This window comes from Amblyomma americanum, chromosome 11 (genome assembly GCF_052857255.1).
Source record: "Amblyomma americanum isolate KBUSLIRL-KWMA chromosome 11, ASM5285725v1, whole genome shotgun sequence".
Classification (NCBI taxonomy): domain Eukaryota; kingdom Metazoa; phylum Arthropoda; class Arachnida; order Ixodida; family Ixodidae; genus Amblyomma; species Amblyomma americanum.
The window spans coordinates 104,938,617-104,961,789 of NC_135507.1; the positions used below are offsets into that span (position 1 = coordinate 104,938,617).

The window sequence follows — 23,173 nt, forward strand, 5'->3', positions numbered from 1 at the left end:
CCTCTCATCGGCGGCGCAGGGTTTTCACCGCGTGTTTTAATCTCGCTCGGACCGCTCTTCCGTTCAATGAATTTCCCTGTTCCCGTATCACCCCTTCTTTCTTTTCTGTTTGCCTACGTACGCGTCGCTCATTTGTTTCCTGCCAAATACTTCTTTTTCATTCCTTCTCTTTTGCCAAGTCGGGTCACTCAGTGAAGGGTTTGGATGAGGGACCTATGATGCTGTCCAAGCAGAGGTGTTAGCGAAGCGAGATGTCAGCTTATTCACGCGTCGCCTTTCACGAGTTTACAGTAGATCTATTGCTTTGCGAATTTTACTGCGTCTTTGATCTTTATATTAATAGTACAGCCTTTGTCAAAAGTTTTAGAACTCAAGGGGTTTTGTTGTGAACCATGCAGTGTAGGCCGTTATGCATCGCCAGTATTCCAAGTTTTTTGAAGGTGGGAGGGACGCTCCTTCTCACACTTCGTTAAGACATTAAACGAGGCTACAAGAGTATACCACTGCACAGTTTAGGACCTAACGTTCCCATTGGGCTCTTCACTTTTTGCTAAATCTGTAACCCATGACTAGTGTTGCAGATGCCTAACGGTGAGAACTATGGCTATTATCTTCATAAAGCTGGAGGTGGTGGTGGTAGCGGTTTTATTAAAAATAAAAGTAAAAAGGAAGGAAAAGATTTTTGCTAGCCCCGGCATCTGCCATCGATACTGAAGCACCTGAGCTGGGGCAGCGGAAATAAAGGACAGCAGGCAGAATGGAGAAATGAAATGAAAGAGATGAGGGGAAAGGAAGAGAGGATAGGGGGAGAAGTAATATTTACAAACTATTTACACTTTAAGAAATGTGTCCAGGCTGTGCGCGTGATTAGTTCATTTTAGAGGAATTAAATCACACGCGCGCACAGCACTGTGTTGGTTACAACTGGAGTGGGGCGTCCAGTTATTAATCGTTCAAGGTAGAACTCGCGGAGCGTTCGGTCACTGCGTGTAACTACCTGACGGAGAACAGACGGGACGTCAAGCCCGTGTGTTCGAGGAATGCACAGAGGCTCACCAAAGTTCGCTCACCAAAGTGCGCGCTTTGCCCTGCGGCCACAATAGCGTCTTGATGGAGTCTGGTATTATGCCTTGCGCCCTGTAGGCCGCGAGCATATCGCGACGAGCATCGGCGAACGCGGCACAGTGAAGGAGCAGGTGTTCTAGTGTTTCCACTGCACCGCATCCGTCACACACATCACTCGTCGCGATTCCGTGACGCACCCGTCGTTCCCCGGTCCACACGCAGCCAATGCGCGCGCGGAGGATCATTGCACGTTGTGACCGTGTAAGTGCGCGACAGCCGGTGACACTGTCGATGCGCTCACCTCCAGCGATGCGTTGGCCGGGGTGCTGCTTTCGGAGATGGTCGTGGATGGCCGCTGGCAGGTGGTTGGTGTGCAGCGGTCGCGAGGTCGTCAGCTTCTTCGTTGCCGGCGATGCCGCAGTGACCGGGCACCCACTGTGCACGCACGGCACAACCTCTCTGCGCGTGGCTAAAGCTGGAGGCCATGCACAAAAATTGCAACAAGGTGTGGAAAGAACGGAATACTCAGCAAGTGTTCGCGCATCGCAGCACATATTTGAGTCGAAATATCGCGGATTTCCGGAGACTCCGCACCACGTTAGATGTTGTATAGCTTAGCTGTTAGATAAACGGTATAACTGCCTCGCAGGCCCCCTGGGATCCCCCAAGTGGACGTTGGGCCAGGCGACCAGCTGTCCCGTGTGCGGCATCACGCTGGCGCAAGCTCAGATGGCTGACCACTTCCAGCTGGAGATGGACAAGCTTGCGGACTTCTACAGGTGCGTGGCGGTACTGTACCACCAACCCACCTTCAGTCACGTCGCGTTCAGAGAGAACACAGTAGGCCAGCGGTATCACCAGGAAAAAGACATACTATGCGGAGGCTAACGAGCTCGTGGACAAAAAGTGTGTCCTTCAAACATTGTCCCTGCAGGCAAAGCTGCTCTTCTGCTCACGACCTGAAGGCGTCGGCCGACAAAGAAACAACAAAATATGTGTCGCTCAGGAATGATTACACCCTGTCTTTCTCTAGGCACTTTGAGTCTTTTAAGCCGTTTAACTTGTGTCTGTGTGCTGTCACTCTTACCAGTAGCATTTCTCACTGAATGAAGTCCCGTCTTCCAGCTGTCGGCGGTGGGTGGACCGGACGCACGAAGACAGTTTGCCGTTGGTGAGTTGGAAAACTTCAAAAGTTTCTGTAAAATTTCTCTCAGTTCAGTCTCTTCTCTTTCTTTTCTTTCAAAAATAATCTAATAAGCTTCGTGTGCAGCAGTAGTAAGTTATTCCCCATTTGCAGCCGATTCTTCTTGCCAAACAAATTGTAGTCTCTCACATGTGGGAGAAGCGGATATGCGATGTCTTCAGCAACGCCCATATAGGGTGTTGTGTCCTTGGTAGCAGGTGACTACTAACGTACCACTCTGAAGGCTAACTGGATATCGATCATTGATGCAGCAGGAGTAAGCACGCCCGGGATGACGCTCATGGAGATGTTGGTGGTGGTGATGCTAGAGAGGATGATGACGATGACAATTGTTCCTGCTGTCACATCTAGGGAAGCAGCACCTGCAGTGGTAAAAAAAGCCCCACCGGAAGGCCGCTCAGAAGAGAGCGACGCGCTTTCTGCCTACCACATGCCAGCCCGCTCGATGGGGTCTTGAATATTTGAATACTGCTGAGAGGAACTTCCGCATCCCAGGTTAGGCACAGAAAGCCACCTCGTATGCCACGTAACAGCTTCTGAATGCTCGTCAGTGATAATTAATTAATCAATTCATTTATTCATTAATTGATGCGGTCTCTCGAAGAAGGTTACTTGCAACCTGCGCCGCGATATATAGCACTCGTGTGAACACGACGATTACTGATACTGGCGCATGTATAAAAGCGGTCGGTGCATCTCATTACAAAATATGTCGGGAGGACTGTTCGTGCAAATCAAAACAAAATACTCACCACGTAATCGCTTTCGAAAAATACAATTTGCGCCTCAAGTCGCCTTATTAATCTGGAATCGGAAGGTCAGGGTTGTAAGGTATCGGTGGATTTAGTTATTTATTTAAACGTGCTGCGGTCTCAATCAAACGGGGGTCAAACGGTGGGCAGGGGGGGGGGGGGGGTTGAGGCGCAGGTTGCGCTAGCGTTCACGGACGGCAGGTTGTAAAACGCTATGCGCTTGGGGCCGGAGAGACGAGCTCCGCCGTTTCGGGCCGCCGCAGGCACACATACCGCCACGCGCGGACAGATGGCACGGCCCATTCATGTGGACAAAACAGGGTGCATAGCTGCGGCGGCTTGCCGAACGGGCACGCGAAGATGGGATCGGCTTCTCCGCGAGACTGGCGGGGAACAGCTAAAGCGCGTTCGGAAGGAACAGCTTGCGAAGGACGGCGCCGCCGCGCCACCCGATCGATCGATCAATCAATCAATCAAATTCAATTTCGTGAAAATAAAATATGCGTGCCGAAAAAGGGAGGCAGAAGAAAAAGCTGAACAATAGCAGCTTGACATAGCTCCAATCACCCTGGCAACAATGACAGCACTGTAACAGTTAAATATTCTGTTCATTTTATCAGGAGAAAAATAACAACAAATCGCAGTGAAAAAGAAAGTGTAAAAGAGTAGTCTCTAGCTACACTAATGGTCGTTAATGAACAACTGCATTGTGTCATCTTTGTTAAATGCCGTAATGTCTATATCTTGTTTCGCGAAGTCATTGAGTGTGTGGGGGAGTGTGCATTCAACGCGTTGGCGTCCGTAACTTGTGCGCGTGACAGGAACTTTCTATGGCAGTTTATGGAGATGAGGGTATACATATTCTTGCTTGTGGAATGGGCGCCAGAATTCCCCGGGGGAGTGGACCGCCACCAGCAGAAGACCGCCGCCGCTTCGGCAGTTTGGTCAAGTGGGAGCGCAATCTGCCTTTTCCACATGGCCGCTCAGCGTATTCTTGTCACACGAGTTATGCTTGTGCCAGTCGTGATTATCTGTACCGTCATTGTTGCATCTGCCACGAGACGGGTTCAGGAACACTTGCAATTCTTTTATTCAATTACACCATAAAGCTGTATCTTTTATGGAAATAATTTATTAATTCACTCGAGCATGAGAAAAAGCAATGAGTGTGCACGCCACACGTGCAAATGAAATTTTGTATTTTCGTGTTTTTGTTTTACCTTGAAAGTGGGTTTAAACAACATTTTGATCGTTTGTTGCGATATGATATTTTCTTAATGTTGGCCGTACTGCGAGAGTTTACAACCGAGCCCGGGAGGCCACTTCCAGGTTCTGGGATAGGTCTATAGATGGGCTGCATCTTGGGCTATGCCGAGGAGGGAAAATTTTCATTCTAGCCTGTTTCGTCTGTTTTTTTTTTCTCTCTATGATATATCTGTAAATTTGGAGATCTCCTACGCATAAACTTCAATTATATTCTCCTCACTTCCCGTCCTTGCAAGTCGTCACTCTACACCGTTTGGGACGAGACACCTCTGGTGCAAGAATGCTTGAAGCCGTCTATAGACCGCCTCTGACTGGGCGCCTGTGGCGAGAGGAGGAGAATAATTATTTTACTGGCGTCGAGGTGCTTTTTCATTTTTTGTTAGGCAGAGAAGTTGCCTCCTGAGCATCGGTTTGGTGTTCACTTTATTGCTTTGCAGCAATGTAGTCCAGCTGTAATTATTGACATATTGCAGAATTGCTTGCTATTGGGCTAGTTGGTTCATCATAAGGTTGAGTGGCGCAAAGGAACAAACACAGGAAGACACAGAGACAGAAAGAGCGCCTACTACCAACTCAGTCTATTGCGGAAAACACCATTTTTATACGCCAGTACATTATCGCGATCCATGCGTTATCATAGCTAGGACAAGTGGCCACATTAGAGTTCTATACAGTGGTTATGGCGCTAGGCTGGCGACCGGAAAGACGAGGGTTCGACACCGGCCGCGGCGGTCAAATTTCGATGGAGGCGAAACCCTAGAGGCCCGTGTAGTGTGCGATGTGTTAAAGAACCCCAGGTGGCCGAAATTTCCGGACTCCCTCACTACGGCGTTCCTCAACTTTGGGACGTTTACCCTCCATAAACCAAACTAACAAAGCGTTCTAATCTAAGGGCTAATTTGACATCGATGAGGTGTTCATTAGTCATACCTGGCCTGTTGGTGGTGAAGGGGATAATGTCAGTCTCTCTCTGCCATAGGGTGGGTGAAAGAGAATCGTCACTTGAAGCGCTGTGGGTCTTTATTCTTTTTGTCGTGAAAACAGCGTAATTCTTTTCTGTCCCCAGCAGCCGGAACCCCAGTCCGCCTGCCGGACCGCGTACGAGGCTGGCAAGCGATCGCCCCTCTCTCGGTGGGAGGTGAGTTCTGGAATGTCTTGCCGTGATCAGCATCTTATCTTTCCACTGCGCACGCAAAGGTGAGCACAGTGCAGTGCAAAGGGAATACGAAACTGCACAGTACCCTAAACGCGGTGAAGGTAGTTAAAGTGGACGCGGTGTTTGTTGCATAGTGTCCTTTGGATAGCAATGCTTATAAAGGCGGAGGTAGCGGAGCATTTACAGTCGCCCACAGACCTGTCTGGAGCGCTCGAACTGCCTGCCGTCTGCGCTCCACAGAGCGCAGAGCGACGTCTAGCGGCGGCGCCTGGTTCTAGATTGCGCATGTCTGATGCTTAGACCATACTCAGAGACACGCTATCTCGGACCAGACACTGCCGCTAGACGTCGCTCTGCGCGCTGCGGAGCGCAGGCGGCAGGGAGTTGGAACGCTCTAGACAGGTCTGTGGCCGACTGTACGCGGCAACACAAGTCGGGCTTCGAGGTATGCACTGGCGACTGTATTGGGCCTTGCGGAAGCGGCGCGTACATCACAGGAGCGAAAAAGGGGGAACTATGGGCGTATTGGCAAGCATGAAAATCAGTCTTTCTCTCTTTGCTGCGATTGTTGAAAGGAAACTTACGAGACGGCATGCTTTTTTTTTTCTTGGTTCCAGACGTACCTGAAGGTCCGCGGTAACCGCCATCAAAGGCTGAATGGTAAGCGTAATTCCATGAATCTTTTTAGTAGTCTTCAGTGATAGCGTGGAAAACTACCCTTTGGTGCTGTCAATCAAGATTTGATGAACGCCTTCTAAGTCCTTCGTGGTTTGCAGGGTAAGGCTGGTGTCGAATTTTGTGCTTGCTTGAGAGCAGCTGATTTTTTCTTCTTCTTCACATCTCGGTTGAGACCATGGCACTATAGCAGCGTGCTATTGCGAATTTTTTTTAATCCACTTGATCGCGGGTCCTGTGGGAAAAAAAAGCAACATGCTGCCGATAGACAGCCAAAAACACAAGAATCAAACATTTCTCAACCTACATATTTTCATCCGAGCGCCAAGAGCTAAATTCTGAAAATACGGCTAATTAATGCGGTCTATGCAATTGTGTAATCATCATGAAATATTTGTTTCTACTACGCATAATAGAGAACTTTAGAGTAGCGGAGGCATACTACTGGCCCGCCGAGTGCAAGCAGCGCAATGGCAGGCGCGAGTCTAGTCAGGCCATTGCGCATGCGCAATTGGGACATGGCGGTTGCAGCGTACACCTACGCCAGTCTCTTCGCTACGCTGAAATTGTGCAGTGTGTAAAAACGTTCCTTCAATGCCACTTTTCTTGGATGCGTCTCCTCAGGTGGCTCGCACGTGGCGCCACGGACCAGGCATAGCTCCGCATTGCACGTAGGAGCATGCAGGTTAGCCAATTAGCGGGTAGATAAACAGCCTCCCACCGTGGTCTTGCTCATTCGCCAACATGGCGGCCGCTATTACATCGGTGCCAGCCACCGACGCATTTCCGCACAAATCCTTTGCTCAGTCACGCACGCGTCTAAGCTCCTCGACCCTGTGTACACCGCAGCGCTGTGCGGCCGCCGGCGCCGCGCCGAGCTTCCCCTGGACCTGCAGTCAGCGGACGGCGGCTCCCCGCCGGGCACCCCGCGGAGCCGAGGACCCCCTCCGCCGCTCAAGGTGGAGCTGTCGGACGCCGCCTACGAGTCGGCCGGTGAGTGATGCCGCCGCAGTTGCCCGATTCGATGCGTGGCTGCAGGGGTAAAGGGGTGTTCACGTTACGTCACGGGCGCCATCTTGTTACCCTGGAGGCAATAATTATACACGCCGGCGGCCTTGCGCCCTGCTCCGCAGATAACGAAACGGAGGCAGCTGTGACGTCGGTGAATACTCCCTATACACGCCGAACGGGTTCGGCGAAAACTTTATTGCACTCGAAAGTTTGTTGAAGTTGCTCACTGATTCACAGAAATCATAGCATATGTCGAGGCTCCGGCGTCATCGCTGTGTCGAAGCCACAAGAGCGCTCGTCTGCGTTGAGGCTATTAGGAGTTAGAGCAAGGAAGGAAGGAAAGAGGTGAAATGGGTACGTATTTAGAATAGGGAAAGGAGCTGCGCTGTGGCAGGTGCGGATTTTAGGGAGGCCGCCAAGCCAGTAACTTTACATTAGAAAACCACGTTCAAGTCAAGTTTTTTTTGACAAAAATATAGAAGAAATACATGGTAGAAATGGGAAATGAGACCATCCACCCAAACCGCCCCTACAAGAGTGGCCCATAAAACCTCCCCTACACGGTAGCATTCCCACAGCGCCTGGACTTGTGAACAGTGAAATGAAGAAAAGGAATGAGCAGGGATTTAAAGAATTTTGCAGCGTTCCGACTTTTGCGTAAATTACCAAGTTGAGCGACAGTTGTTGGCGTGTCCGAGCGCATGTGGTGAGTGTTATGCGTCAAATAATACGAGCGGACACGCAAAGATCTATCTCTGAACTTGCGCAAAAATGGAAAATGTCAATATTTTATTTGCAGCTGTTTATGGGCGCAGCATTCTTGGGCTGTTTTACACTTTCGAGGACCGTAAAGCTGCGTTGGTGGCCTCACTGGCATGTGTGTCCTTCGAAAGGCACCGCCCTATCCATGGAAGGATGCAAACTCGTCAGCAGCGACGTTTTTCAGCGAGTGCGCACCCACTGAAGCGTAAAAGCCTAGCGCAGGTTCCACATACGTCAGGCCTCATGGCGAACTTCCACGAAGACAGTGTTTCGCCGTTAGACCTGCACGCCTCTACGTTATACACAAACGCAAATGCACGCGTGCCTGCTTCCGAAATACTGGTAGCAGCACTGCGATGCGCATGCATATCGCTTTCCTCTTCCTTTCTCTCTCATTTTTTTTTTGTCTCCGTGCGTTTTTGCTCACTTCCGACCCGCGCCGCCATCACCCACGTGCACCGGCCGCATTCCAGTCATGTTTCCCCACTGGTGTCATAAACGCGTTAGCAGCTGCGGCGCTGACAAACCACGAGAAAAAATAGAAATATATTCTAAAAGAGGCAGTTGGGAACAAAATGATGTGAAACCCACGTGGTCCCGGCCATTCCGCAATATCTGCGGCGGTCCGTGAGGAGGGGAGAAGGGGCCCGACCCGTCGGCACATATATTTGAGAGGAAACACAGCGTGCGCGGCAGTAAAGGCGGGCGCTCAGATGACCGCCCTCTTCCTCTGCATGCAGTGTGTAATAGCAGTTGCGTGCAGCACGGCACAGACTCGCTGCGAGAGAGAAGCTGCAGGCACGCCAGCAGGCGGCAAGGTAGTCACAGGGCCTTCCTTTCATCGCTTCCATCTCCGAGTGCAGCGAGGCTGCCTGCGTGTTCTATATACTGTCGGGGACGGACCGCCGAGGACCCGTTCCTCTGTTCTGCGGCGCCGAGTATTGCCACTCGCCTCAGTGACTTCGGCAGCCACGCGTTCCCTTCGGCCCGCTAGGGTTCGCTCATGGGCCCATCCCTCCTCCGAAAGCCTTTCTGCCCCGTTGGGCCCCCGCTATGCTGGCCGTGCCGGCCGCTTCCCGAGGGTACAGGGATTGGAGGGAGATGTATAACGGGGGAGGGGCGCTCACTACGACCGGGAGATGGGGGTCCACTTATTAAAAGGTGCCTTCAGGGATTATACGGCGACAGGAAGACACTGTGGAAAGGAATTGCGAAAGGCACTGGAACGAAAGAAAGGAGCTGTGTTCGACGATGGCTCTCAAGTGCCCTTTTGATCGTTATTTCTTTTCCCAACTTTGTCAACCATTTTTGCGCCGTTGCGCGGACAGCTACCTGGTCGCTCGTTCCTCTCTGCCCGCGTGCTTTTCCGCGGCTATTTTCCGGCGGCCAGGCAGGCTCATGAAGTAAGAAATTAGAATAAGCTCATTGAGTATTTTACCAATATCCCTCAGGAGAAAAGTGTACAACAGCTGTATCTCACCGGTACTCACCTACGGGGCAGAAACGTGGAGGCTAACGAAAAGAGTTCAGCTTAACTAAAGGACAGCACAGCGAGCCATGTAAAGAAAACTGATAGGTGCAACGTTAAGAGACCGGAAGCGGGCAGAGTGGGTGAGGGAACAAACGCGGGTTAATGTCATCCTAGTCAAAATCAAGAGGAAGAAATGGGCTTGGGCAGGGCATGTGATGCGAAGGCAAGATAACCGCTGGTCCTTAAGGGTAACACAGTGGATTCCAAGAGAACGCAAGCATAAGCAGAGAGAGAGAGGTGACCCGGTGGGCACATGAAATTATGAAGTTTGCAGGGATATGAGGGCTGCGGCTGGCATAGGACAAGGTTAATTGGAGAGACATGGGAGAGGCATTTTTCCTGAAGTGGGTGAAGTCAGGCTGATGATGATGATGGAGTGTTCACAGTTCTGAAATGCGATAGCGCGTGTTCATCAGTTTAAAAGGCAACGGGGAGTAAAGTCTCCTGGACGCTTGAGGCGCAACCGAACTCTATATATCTCTATTGTCAGCCTCTGGCTGTGTAAACAGACACTTGGGGAGGTGAACGTCTTGTCTGACATGTGATCTACGCACAGCAATAAATGTGGAATGAAGTCATCGCTGTCCGAGATAGCATCTATAAACGACGCTTTTCGCGCTCGCTGCAGGCGTTAGTACAGGTCACGTGATCGGGTTGCATTTCAGAGCGAAAGCTCTAGTTCACGACCAAAGCTGCAAAAGCCGTTTCACCGCTGAAGCCTGACCTTGAATAGACCTTGTGAGCCTAAATAAAGCAAATAAATAAAATAAATATTACTGCGACTGGGCTTCGAACCCGCGGGCAGCCCGAGCAGATCAGGTTCGCTGGCCTGTGTATACGAGAGCACGACGCTATCGCTGCTGCCGATTGCGCCTCGTTTTGAACTGGCATTGCACGTCGTCGTCTTCATCAACTAATACTATATCGAGCCAATATCGTCGCCAGACGTGCCGACAATCCTCCGAAGCAAACGCATGAGCCAGCCAGGTTAAACACATGCTTTCGCATGCCTACTCGCTTTGACTATACATTAAAACAGCATTGCACTTTTTACAGTACATCATCAGCCTGATCCGCACAAGTGCCGTACACCGACGGCTATTTAGAGGGCGATTTGTACACGAAAAGAGAGAAAAATTCGAGTGATAATGTAGACGATCATCTGGCTTTCAACCGCAGATGGCTCTCACGGAAAGTAAGGATAACGACAAGGGTTTCACGGCTACACGAATAGGGGAGTTGAAAGCGAGCGTAGTGCATAAAATGGGCCCTGTGTCGAAGCCATCTTCGATCATTGTCGCATCGCTGACAGGCGTGTTTTTCGCTCTTTCTTTTTTTATAGTGTGTGTTCTATGTGCGCGGATAAGATTTCGTTCATTGTCATTTTTCCTCTCTCGCTCAACCGCCGTCCCCCGTGCGCAGAGCGCTGCCGGTCTGGATCTCCGGGAGTCGGGAAGGATCCGCAGTCACCGTCGGGAGCTCGGGATCGGACGGGGAGCGCCGACGCGGCCGCCGACTCCCGAGGTGGAGAGACGTCGACGGGACGCGACGGGTGAGCCCTTCCTTCCCTTCCTTTCCCTCGCCCGCTTTCATTGCAGTCGCGCTCTCGAGGCTTCGGCAAGTGGGTTAAGAGCGAGGGGGAGAAAAGAACTGAGTTTAAAGGTATTGTGATAATTAATAATTGGTTTTTTGGGGAAAGGAAATGGCGCAGTATCTGTCTCATATATCGTTGGACACCTGAACCGCGTTGTAAGGGAAGGGATAAGAGAGGGAGTGAAAGAAGAAAGGAAGAATTAGGTACCATAGTGGAGGGCTCCGGAATAATTTCGACCACCTGGGGATCTTTAACGTGCACTGACATCGCACAGCACACGGGCGCCTTAGCGTTTTTCCTCCATAAAAACGCAGCCGCCGCAGTCGGGTTCGAACCCGGGAACTCCGGATCAGTAGTCGAGCGCCCTAACCACTGAGCCACCGCGGTGGGTCTAAAGGTATTGTGAAGATTTTAAAATCGTACTGCTGTTAAAACATTAAAGAAGATTAAAAAGTAATCAGCTACCGGATTCTGCTGATATTAAAGTATTAGTGGAAGCACTGCATGAACATCATCTGCGCCGCACAGAGCCTGTTCCTTAGCTCAGTGTGTGACAAGAGGTGTTTAGGGAACAAATGTCTATTTGGTGGATTGAGTGAAGCGGACACTTCCGTCTACGGAGACTGTGGGTTGAAGTTTGCACGTTAGTTGTAGTAGTAAGAACTTTATTCAACACACAAATAAAGCGTCCGCTAGGTAGGCTGCCTGTTATGTTTAAACATCGAAAAATTAAAACGGAGCCTTCCGTTAAATGCCAAGTGTCTCGTAGCCCGCAGTGTAGTTCTGTTACGCAAAAAAAGTTTATGACTTTGAAAATGATACTCGATCACGGAGACCAAGCCGATAACAGCAGTTCTCCAAGGAAGCCTCGGAACGGAGATTTGTAGGCTCCGGGAGCCGTAGCACCGTCGTTAGCGTTTCTGAACACCGCGGTCATTCAAGCATGCGTACGGAAGGCGCGCAATTTATGAAGAGAGCCCACACGGGAAGAAAAATCAGTGAATAACATTTGGTCACTTTTTTCGTCTCTTCTTATAGCAACTTGTAATAGAACGACTAGAAAAGGGCGGAAGTATAGCGAGTGCCGCGCTTTAAATGCGTGGACGTACGACGAGATTGCAAGAAGAAAAAAAGGAAAAGCGCTCGGGATTTCGCAGCTGTCATCATGAGTAGTCGGTTTAATTCTTCGGAGAAGTAAAAATCACAAAAAGATTGGTGAAGCAAAACAAGAGAGGCTGACACCAGAGGAATGGGGGAGGGGGTTACGAATGTTCTTCACTTCAGCGCCAGTTTCACCAAAGAGGTTCAAGAGGAAAACAAGAGAGCTAGATTGATGGACTCCTACATTAAGGCTTAGCTGCTGTGCAGAGCGGTGACTGCAGGGACACAAGTTCCGCGAAGTCTGGCGTTAATAATCCACAGCTGGGTTAAAAAGCAGCAAAGGAACAAAAGCTTAAAAGCGTTACATTTCAGTGTCGGTATACAGACGTGCTGAAGGCCGGAGAGCAAGGAACAAAAGAACGAGATGCAATATATTAAAAAAACAAAAAGAGCGCGATGGTTTCCATTTGGCTGTCATGCAAATGCTCTCGATATAATTCAATTAGGACGGCGCTTTTCCCCCACGACAAGATGTCCTCTGTTATACCCCCCTCTTTGACTTGCCATGGCTGGGCTTGAGTCGACTCGCATGACCGGAGCGCAGATCGACACCCGGTTGGCCCCAGCGAGCGACTACATAAAAAGAAGTGAAACCCTAGCGGTGTGAAAAGAGCCAAAGACGGCTGAAAAAGATGAAGGGGTGTGCAAGAGGCGGGTGGAGATGTACAATCAGTTTGAAGCGTACAAGAACTGAGATGTCGAGCATCCCGAGATTTACTTGCGGCGCAGCTAGCGACGAGAGGCCTTTGTACGGGGCGGGTCGGCCCGGTCCGGAGCTCAATGTCGACGAGCAGTGTCGGGGCATAACGGGACGGGACGGGTGGCGGGAAAGTGAGAAAGCCCGGGGTGCTTTTAGTCAAATTGCTGCCAGCGCAGTTGACGGGAACCGTCCGCTTCGACGTCGGGGACTGAAAACTAGCCACTGCGCATATAGACGGGGTCTACAGCGAAACACACACGCATATAAAACAGAACGGGTATACGACACGAGGGTGAGGTTGGGGAATCGAGGAAGGGGGTGAGGACGAAGTGACATCAGTTCCGGTTGGCCGACATGACACCGAAGTCACTCAAATTGACGGTGTCACGTGGAAGAAGGGTGATCTCCCGGGGCGAAGGATGGGAGGGAGGGGTGCCCTAGCATTTTGAGAGAACTGGAAGAAGAGGGAAACAAAAGTTCGTCGGAGAAAGGCGCACGGACGAAAGCGATACATGAAAGCTCCACGCTCATACGCACACGTGCTGATAGCCCGTCCGCAGCAAAAGGGCATTTCACCGCAATGCCCTTCTCCCCTCCGGGAGGCAAAGGGACCTCCATTGTACTCTGGACTGGGGAGAGGAGTGGGGACCGCGTTGGGTTCGTCCCAGTCGGAGCCATGCGGCACAGAAAAGTGGCAAGTGGGGAAACTGGTTCCACATTTCGGGAGTGCTACACGAGAGGCACAAACAGCGGCCGTGTTAATACGCACACTGACCTTTTCGTGCGATGTATACAAATGGGTTCACTGACATCGGCTTTTGTTATAGTGCGTTGTCGTGAAAAGCTATTCCGCTATACTAATCGTTCCCTCAGAAGGTTTGTTTTCAAGTTACAGCGGCTGTTACGCATATCTCAAGAACGTGAGCGTGGCATTTTCTGCTTGCGTCCTCCTGTATAAACTTCTCGCAACTCAATGTGGTGGGCATGCGTGGAAGGAAGCATGATCTCGGACAGGTCAGCCTTGGCGTCGAACTGAGTGACGAATCAGCTTCATTTCAGCCATTTCTTGCTTTGTATTCTTTTCTTCATTCTTTCAACGATATGTTTCCAGTCTTTTTCTTTGGATACAGTATAGCATTTCTACTTTCCTGCAGCCCTCTCCCCTTCCTTGTCGTATGGGAAAGTTGGCAGCCCGGGAACGTAATGAATAAAAACGAGGTTCTGAATATAATTCATGTCTAAGGGCAGGCTGTCAAAGACATAGTCATATGGTAGTGCGTTTATGTTTTGTGAAAAGGCTTTTAAATTGGTAAGGACATTTCGCTTGTTGGATAATGCAATAAAATCGGCCGGCCAGTTTCTTTTCCTGAAGAATGCTGGTACTCTTTATTTAGCCGGTGCTGAGGGAAAGGACGCGGGTTTCTGAAAATCCACCGCGCTTGGGTTTATTGATGGCGGCTTCAAACGGTGCTTATATCAAGGGGAATTTCATCGGTATACCAATCAATGAATTTCAGTCAACTTGTTCTCATGTGTATACGTGAGCTATGTTAATTTAGGAGAGAGCATGAAGGGACAGGAAGTACTTTTTTTTATCTTGGAGATGACAAACACGCGGCCGTGTTTTGTGTTGGCAGGACGACCACATTGTAGGATAAAACTGTTAGATCCGGGGCGCAAGGAGCAGAAATAAATAAACAAGTGCATATCGCACAATTTAATTTGGGCGTTAAAAAAAATTGCAATCTCCGTGCTTCGGACAAGTTCTTGAATACGGGAGGCATCAAATGTAAGCTGGCAATGCTTGCAGATCTCGTTCCCAGTCAAATGTCGTTTCAGACAACAGCACAGTGTTTATACGCCTATATTTTTGACTGCACGAACTAGTTGCATCAGCAAATGCACTGTAGCGCAAGTAGAGACGCGCTGGCTTACGTATCCGCCTGATTCGCAGGTCCCCCTCTTCGTCGGGTGGGGGCGCTGGTGTCGGCAGCAGTAGCGAAACGCCCTGCACCGAAGACGCTCAAGCGGCAGACGAGAGGTGAATGCCCGCCTCTGGTAGCTCTTTTCTTCTTCGTTTCTTGATTTCTTTTTGTAAAGTCTTCCTTCCTTTCTTGGTTTTCGTTTAATGGATTATTAGCCTTCACTGAAGTAACTTACCATGCAGAAAATTTGTGTTTCGGCATTTTGGTTCTGTCTTGAAACATCAATGACCAGCGCAAAAAAAGACGCGGACAAAGGAGCACTCAAAGCAGCACGGGCTCTGACTAGAAACTGTACATTGTCAAAAAACCCAGCACAATATAAGCCTACAATACCGGACCACGTAATAGCAAGGGAGCCGATGAAAGCATCTTAAAGGAAACTCATCAGGTGCTGGCAGTACTGAAACTGAAACCGAAGAACCACAACCCGTGCGCGGCAAGGCATGCAAACAGGATCACGAACATCTCTTGAAACTGAGACATAAAGACATTAAAAACACCAAGCAAACAAAGGTGAGAAGTAGGTATCGTGACAAAGGCGAAATGGGGGAACAATATGTTTTCATATACAGGTTTAACAGCGAGGCCAAGGGGCTGTGTCGAGGAAATACTTTAAAAGACATGACGCGAGACTATGAAAAAGCGCTAAAATCTGTGGAGCAAAATCGTAGTCGCAATATGAAAAGAGACAAAAGCTTACACAAATTTTAGGAAAGCCGAGAAGAAACGCGACGAAAAAGGGAAAACAACTTTTAGAGGACACTTATTGGGTCCTCCGTTAAGGACCCTCAAAGAGGACACTTATGGCGTTATTGAATTCATTTTAATATATGCGGAAGGTCATTCTCTACTTTACATTCGTGGGAGTCCTCATACCATTACTGGCGCATGGTGCAGCGGGTAAGCGATGCCCCACTGCACTGCGATCTGTGGGGTTTGTGGCACCAAGGCTGCTCTTGCTGAGAGACCAATCATTAACTACCGCCTGCCACTGTGGGCAGTTTGTGATGACGCCGCAAGGTCACGTGACCTAAATGGGCCACCCGACCGCTCCGGCTGCGAGGCTTCCAACGGTCGCGCCGACGCCGGACATTTTTTTCAAGCGAAAGCTTTACTACAGCCTCGTCGAGCCAAGGTCATCGGAAGTGGAGGTGTGTTAGCCACGTGACTCGCCGCCGCTGCGCCGCCGCCTCGCCAGAGTCAGCACGTGAGTCGCGGTTCGCTTAAAAGGGAGACGGCGCCGCTCTCTCGTGCATTCACACTGCCGCCTCGCAGTTTCGCGCTATGGATGAAGGGCAGGGACGGTCTCGTAGACGACGGGCTGAGTCTGACCATCCGGCTGACGTTGCCAATCGTGCTAAGTATTTGGCTAGAAGTAGGGAAGCAGAGACCGCCGAAGAACGGGAGCGTCGAAGCGGCGGTTGAAGGATGCCCAAAGGCGGCAGCGAACAGCACGGCTTCGGCGACAGACGCTGCGGTTGAGTCTAACCTGGATTAGCAACACAGTATAACCTCGCATAATAAAGCAAGCCCGGCTTCGTCCCGGTGGCGCTGTTGTGCCGAGAAGCCTGCGACACGCGCCGATGTCTGCACTGAAAACAATTGAAAACAGAACTTGGAATGTGAAATAACTGTCGGCGCATGTCTCAAACGATCTAATTTAATGACGCAATTGAATTTCCGTAAAGAAATATTTCCACTAGTTTTAGTCGGGATTAGAACTGAGACCTTTATGTCGCCAGCCAGGCACAGCTCCGACTAGAAAATGTAGGCACGTTGAATTGGACAAAGAGGTGGGGGGTATGTGTGTGTGGTGTTGGCTTCATTTGAAACTTAGTAATGTAGTAATTAGGGGAGTGAAGTGCAGATGCGCTAATTACAGAGATGCCAATTAGAGTAACGTTATGCGCATAAACTGCAATGTGGAAGAGCTCGAAGACAAGCATGTGGAAACTGTGCTGTGATAATTGCTACAAATGTATGTGAACAAAGAACAGGGACCTCGCGTTGCCGACTGTGATTCTAAACCAGCTGAGCCGTAATAACGTGTTTCAAAAAGAAACTTCCGAAGCAATAGTTAGGAGCTGGCTCGCAGGTCATGTACAGGCAGCTATGCACGGTCACATGACTTTCGAAAAGGTTTCAAGTCCAGAGTTTCACGGAAGCTGGTCTTGTGAGATAGTACATGGTGAAAAAATTTGGAGGACATCTTATCACCATTGTGCAGTGCAATAGCACGAGAGCCTCGCTGTGTGCTGGCATGCCCGAGCACACATACCACACACAATGCATGACTGCGGACCCAGCGCATTATCAGACACTTGTTTTGAATGGATTAGAAGCTTTAGAGGAAAACAGGCGGCAGGTGGCGGGTCGCTGCTGGCTCTTCCGTGTACCAGTCTCGTCAGGTGTCTCTTGCCATCTGCATGGTGGCACATGCCACCTTGCGGGTTGAAAAGAGCGACACCAGGGGTGGGTGCAGGCGGGGACATGGGGCTCTTATACCATCGTATAAAATAAATAGCGCCGACCAGAAGACAAATTGATCGACGTTCCAGCCCACCAAGACAGGCTTTCTGTGAGGAAGCCATAAAGTTATTCCATTTGTGTTTTGGTCGACACCGTTTGAACGGGGCTACGGAACCGAACATCATTCTATTCGTCCTGCGGACGGCGCCGTTTATATTTTTGAGTGGCGAGTTTTGAAACAGTCTCTAGATGCGAAGGTGAAATAAGTGTTTATACAGTTTTAATACAAATTTTGGCAGCTGTCGGGTGATGAAGTTTAAGAACATTCCGACGTTAAAGCATTCTTACATATGACCGTTAAAAACGTATTCTCCATGCGCCAAAGTTTATCTTGCAAACTTATTTCCCAGTTTATTATTATTTTCTTGCAGGAGCACAAATGGAGACGAGACGGTCAGGTGGAAGTGCGTCGTTTGCTCGGTGAGTAGAGTGCGTTCCCTGACAAACATTGTCTATAGACAGTCTATAGACTTCTTATAGACTCTTTGACCTTCCTATGGGTATTTCCGCTTGTCTATTCATCGTCTATAGGCTATAGTCAGTCTATTAATGTCTACTAAAAGTGTATGGCCATAAATCTATAGATTGTTTATAGGATTTGTATTGCCTATAGACTGTTCTCTAGGGTTTGTCTATATAGAGTCTATAGACTTTATAGACAGACGTCTATGGTCTATAGACCATCTAAAAAAATTTTGTAAGGGTTTACGGAGGTCTCAGTACTGCTTACTACTTTATTTTGGCAACTCATTTTAAAGTTGGCATCGCGGCAACTTCTTCAGATCCTCGGGACTGTGCGCTGCAAGTGATATTTCCGCTTAAGTAAGCATCGTGCACGTGCGCATTACATTATCAAAAAGCAATACAAGCTCTCTGTGAGAGGTGGCCTTTGACGGAGGAAAAAATAGTTTATCCCAAGCCTACATCATACTTAAAATAGGACAAAGTGTTTTCAGACCACCATTCTGCTTATGTACTAACGCTGTTTTTTTGGGCTCTTTAGTCAAAAACTCAGGCTTTGAACTGATCGGTTTAACTGCGAAAAACTCAGGTGTTTGGTCTACCTGCAGTGATTTTATCTATTTGTTTACTTATTGTACATCTCAGATGCCCCTAACCGCGGTGTAACATCAATGAACCTTAACAAATACACCCTATGTCACATAACCGATTATCTGCTGTTTTTCCTGGAGTGAACTTTCGATCTCTTAAATATAAGAAACTCATCGACAAGTTTTGTGTCCCATTGTAAATGCGTATTTTTTAAGACAGCGGGTTGTAACGCAAGTGGTGCTTCAACGGACCTTCACCAAGCATGTGGTTATATTTAGAAGCATTACACCAAAGCCGACATTGGCCCCAGTGACGGCATAAAAGTTACACATCGTATGCAAAAAAAAAAAAACTGTGGTCAAACGCTTCGTTTAATCGAGAAGCTCAGAAAAAGCGGATTTCCGAAAAGGACGATGGGGGCACATAAAGTTCGATCCTTGCTGGTGCTCTTGTGGTGTCGTCCAGATAAACATTTGATCACAATTTCAGTCACATACCCCTGTCCTGCTGTGTTCCTCGCTACATTTGTTCAGGCTAACGACTGCATGTCTTTTCCCTATTATTGATGCTTCCAAGCCTCTGTAGAAGCACTGAACTGATGTCGCCATGCTTTACCGGAAGCCGCCGTAGTTTTTGGCGTGTCGCAAAGCTCCCGATTGGTCAAGAGGGCCGTGACGTCAAACGTTGACTAATGCAATGAAAGTGATTAAAACTTCAGGTAAATTGTGATTATGAGATCGAAAATTACGACAGAGCCGGTTTCAAAGTACGGCAAAAAATTTTACCGTCCTGTCGTTACGACAAATTTTCGTGTAGTATTGCGAACATGTCTCACGACAGAATCTGCTCTGTTGCTACGACAGGGGACTGGGCAATACTACAGAAAGACCTCTTCTTACAAAAGAAGTTCTCTTGTCAGGTCCCAGAGCACTACAGTAAATTCTGTTGTGACAACAGAAACTTTTCTGTTGTGTTTTTCGATGTCTTCAAATCTCATTATGACATGTCAGGATATATAGCAAATAAATTACACTAAAAAGAAAATGTGGATAATTAGTTGGGAATCAAACCCTTCATATGTGGGTTTCCTTTCAGACTCGCTACCCCTAGGCCATTGAATCACTTTAAACTTGTTTAAAGGGAGACCCTGTGTGTCTTGTATCCCGTGGCCTAGTATGCATACATATGTATGCTAATGAGTGAGTGAAATTAGATAGAGAACGTAATTTAGAAAAAAGTAGTAAATAACCATTAGCGCTGTCTCGTTATACTGTTTAAGGGGTGCTTAAGTGTCCCTCTAATTAGTTTTCTCTTTCACCCTCGGCAGGGTCCGTACACAACTCCGTTGGTCTCCGTGTGTTGTTGGCACGTACACTGCGAACGCTGCTGGCTTCAATCACTGGTAAGCGGAACCTTCTCTGAGTGCAGATACATCGAGCAGAATTGGGAGGAGTAAGAGCTGGCGTTGAAGGCAGAAGTTGCAGCTGCATGCAACCGCTCGGAACGCTGCCATCCTCATGTATTGTATCACTGTGCGCAGAGTGTCCCTGAAGGTCGGAAACAGGCACAGCAACCAATCAGCAGAACAGAACACTGGGGCGAGCAGGGGTTGGTTCACGATCGACAGTATGGCGGGAGGCTTCTAGACGAGGACAGCACGAGTACATGCGTTTTAACGCGTAGCTAACATTGCAACCAGAATGCATAACCAACATTCTCTTCATGCATGGTTTCATGCATTCTCTATGAATGCATAACAAGAAGTGGAGCCTAGGAGAGAAGTTCCATCAGAAGCGATTTCCAGCTTTGTCAAAACGCTGGATCCTGTGTCATTTGCTTGCAGTAGCAGCGGCTCTGCCCGCTATACATTAACATCGAAATGAAGTATGAGCTATTGTTTCAGCACGGCTCGTGATTGTTCCTTTTCTTGAGTTAGTTCGTCTGTGCGATGGAGTAGACCCTAAGGTTTAACGTCTCGAAGAGGCACATGCACAATGAGGGACGCTGCAGTGAAGAGCTTCATCTTAATTTAGCGCACCTGAGGTTCCTTAACGTACGCTGACATCGCACAGTACAAGGGCGCCTCTTGCGTTTCGCCGTCATCGAAACGCGGCCTCCGCTACTGGGTTTGAGCCCCGGGCCTGCGGCATAGAAACTGAGTGCCTTAACCATTGAGGCATCACGGCGGGTAGTATTTTTCATTTCAAATATCACGTTTTTTTAAGCCTATATTTATCTCTCTTGACCGCAGGGTGCCAAGAGGCTGTGTCCCCAGTGCGACGTGGTCACGTGCCCGTCTGACCTGCGCAAGATCCACCTCTAGGGGGCGCCACGTACTGCTGGCCGCCCCTCTTCTCCGATTGGCCGGCCGGATGATTCGACGCGTCCACGTCAGGCTTCTTTATACGTAACGATCGCGCGAAGACGGTGGCGGCGAATGAGCGAACTTCGCGCCTCCACGACTAAGACGGCGACGAAGTCGTCGAACCGACGCGACCACCACCCCATCGTCGTCGCCGCCGCCGCCTACGGCCCGCGTAGGAGTGCAATGGTTCTTGTCGCGTCGACAGCTGCTGGATCGGTTCAGTGTTACCGTGTCGCCTCGGCGAGTTTAGTCATATACGAAGGCATGTTGAGGTTTTGTGCACCGAAAAGTGAACGTCAAAGGCGCCGCCCTTATAAAAATGGTCTGTGGATGTTTTATACACTTCTGATAGGCTCGGTTACCTTCGTATAGATAATTCCTTTTGTCCATTCATGGTCTATAGACTGTCTATGGATAGAAGTATATTAAATGTGCATGGCTATAAATCTATAGATTGTCTATAGACTGTCAGTATGATTTGTATTTTCCATAGTCTAGTCTATAGAAAGTCCATAGACTGCTTAGGCAAAAATCAATGGGCAGTCTATAGACTGTCTAGAAAAAGTTTGCAAGGGCGCGAACTTTATCTCCCTCCGCAGAATGCATTAACCAAATTACCGCTAGTTATGTTCACAGCCGCGCTCAATGGGACACTGAGGACAGTTACATTAAATTTTTGTTCTTAGTAAAAATCAATCTTTTTACTAGTTGCGGTATAGTATGTTGATACTTGTTCTGCACGAAAAGATGCGTTGATTTCTGGAAAAAATTGCGTATAAAAATGAAACATTTTTACTCGCCACGCGATTCGAACTTGTGACGTCAAGACCAAAACTGCTCTCGGATCGCCGGCTGTAAGCAAATGGCGATGGCAAGTCAATGGCAAAAAAAAAAATCTTCAAATTGACTACATCGTTAATACCACCGGAGGTGCCGATAGTACTATCTCATTTTTTGTACTTCCTAAACTGTAAGGCCACCTTTTTGAGCGAAATAGCCTCTGTGCTAGTGGAACACAATGATCTGTCGACACAGACCAGCATCATTTAAAGAGTAGGATTTCAAGATGATGTAAAGGCAAAACCGTAATTATCTTTTGCCCTTTCTGGGCGAGTACGTGACAAACATATATTCTGGAATTCAGTGTCCACTGTTTTTCGGGGCATCATTGTTGCCATGGGTGCTGCCTCTGATTTTTGTAGAACAAGTCGTCAGCCATGAACTAGGTTAAATTTATATAGCACAATTTTTTTATACAACCCTTTAATTATGATTCATATTTCCATTCGTTGCACTGCTTGTATCTTGGGCTTCGATAAGTACACAGCCCGCGGCGTCCGCCAAAGCTCCTAGGCAGTACGGCGAGCCTTCGGCCTTACTGTTTAACGGAAGTGAGACTATGCAGCACTTGCTTAGACGTGCATTTCGCCACGGAGATTTCAGTAAAATTGCGCATGTTCGCAGTGGACTTGGAGCGTTCGGCGAAAGATCAGGTCCCGACAAGGGTGATGCTGATTACTGTACAAACTTTGAACACTCGTTTGAGGTGTATGGTATATTGTATTGGGCAGGAGCAAACGATCGCCACTCTTCGGTGCACAGACAGCGCCATGCCGAGTTTAGCGTTGGCCAGGGAGGTGTTAGACGTCGCGCAGTGAACGATAGGGCGCATCCCCCCCCCCTTCTACTTCCTCCGTTCTAAGGACCGAGTCCACTTTCCCCGAACTTCCGGTGTGCGCGCCCCTGTTGTACATAGTGCGGGTCCGCCCCGCGATCCTTCCCGCGTTCCTGTTTCTCCTTTTCCCGGAAAATCATGGGCCCCAGCTGCCCACCCTGTTCCCAACTTCCCTGCGATATCACTGTTTGTCACATGTTGAGTTATTTAAAGTGCGCCCGCAAGAAACGTTGGCACAGGCGCAAAATAAAGAGATGGTTCCTTTTTTTTGAATGAATTGCGTCTCGTCCCATTTTCTTGCACTTTTCATTAAAAAAACAATAGTCCAGGAGGACACGACACGAAGGGCAAGGAACAACTTCTCAGGCGCTTGGATAAAGATTAACTGTAAATATGCAAAGCACTCTCGCCTATCAAGGTGCTTGACGAAATTCTGCAACGCGTACATTGATAGCCTGATATGTTAGGTTGTGGAATTGGTCGTTTCTGATGCGATCAAAGAAACAATTGGCGCTCTCAAGGCTGCAAGAACAATAAACGTTTCGCTGCCACTTCCTCACAGGCGGTTGGTGCATTCGCCTGCTAACTCCCAAGAGGGCTCAGTCTATTAGGACTCAGTTTTGACGCGTATTAAAAAGAGAATTTTAACACTACTTCTTTCTTTCATTTTTCTAATAGTTCATTCTTTA

General features: G+C 48.8%; 1 protein-coding gene across 2 annotated transcripts in view; it reads left to right on the plus strand.

Annotated features, from left to right (window-relative positions):
- The window catches only part of LOC144111507 (uncharacterized), a 93,549-nt gene extending 70,790 nt beyond the window's left edge, over positions 1–22,759 (plus strand). Inside the window, exons 5-14 of one of the 2 annotated variants that reach the window (XM_077644832.1) lie at positions 1,715–1,844; positions 2,191–2,236; positions 5,354–5,425; positions 6,061–6,103; positions 6,968–7,111; positions 10,845–10,974; positions 14,832–14,918; positions 17,763–17,811; positions 19,772–19,846; positions 20,696–22,759. In XM_077644832.1, coding sequence (XP_077500958.1) covers positions 1,715–1,844; positions 2,191–2,236; positions 5,354–5,425; positions 6,061–6,103; positions 6,968–7,111; positions 10,845–10,974; positions 14,832–14,918; positions 17,763–17,811; positions 19,772–19,846; positions 20,696–20,767 — 848 coding nt within the window. In that variant the 3' untranslated portion in view covers positions 20,768–22,759. The remainder of the gene's footprint in view (positions 1–1,714; positions 1,845–2,190; positions 2,237–5,353; positions 5,426–6,060; positions 6,104–6,967; positions 7,112–10,844; positions 10,975–14,831; positions 14,919–17,762; positions 17,812–19,771; positions 19,847–20,695) is intronic. The other variant, XM_077644833.1, reaches the window with a different exon arrangement.
- The last annotated feature ends 414 nt before the right edge of the window (positions 22,760–23,173 follow it).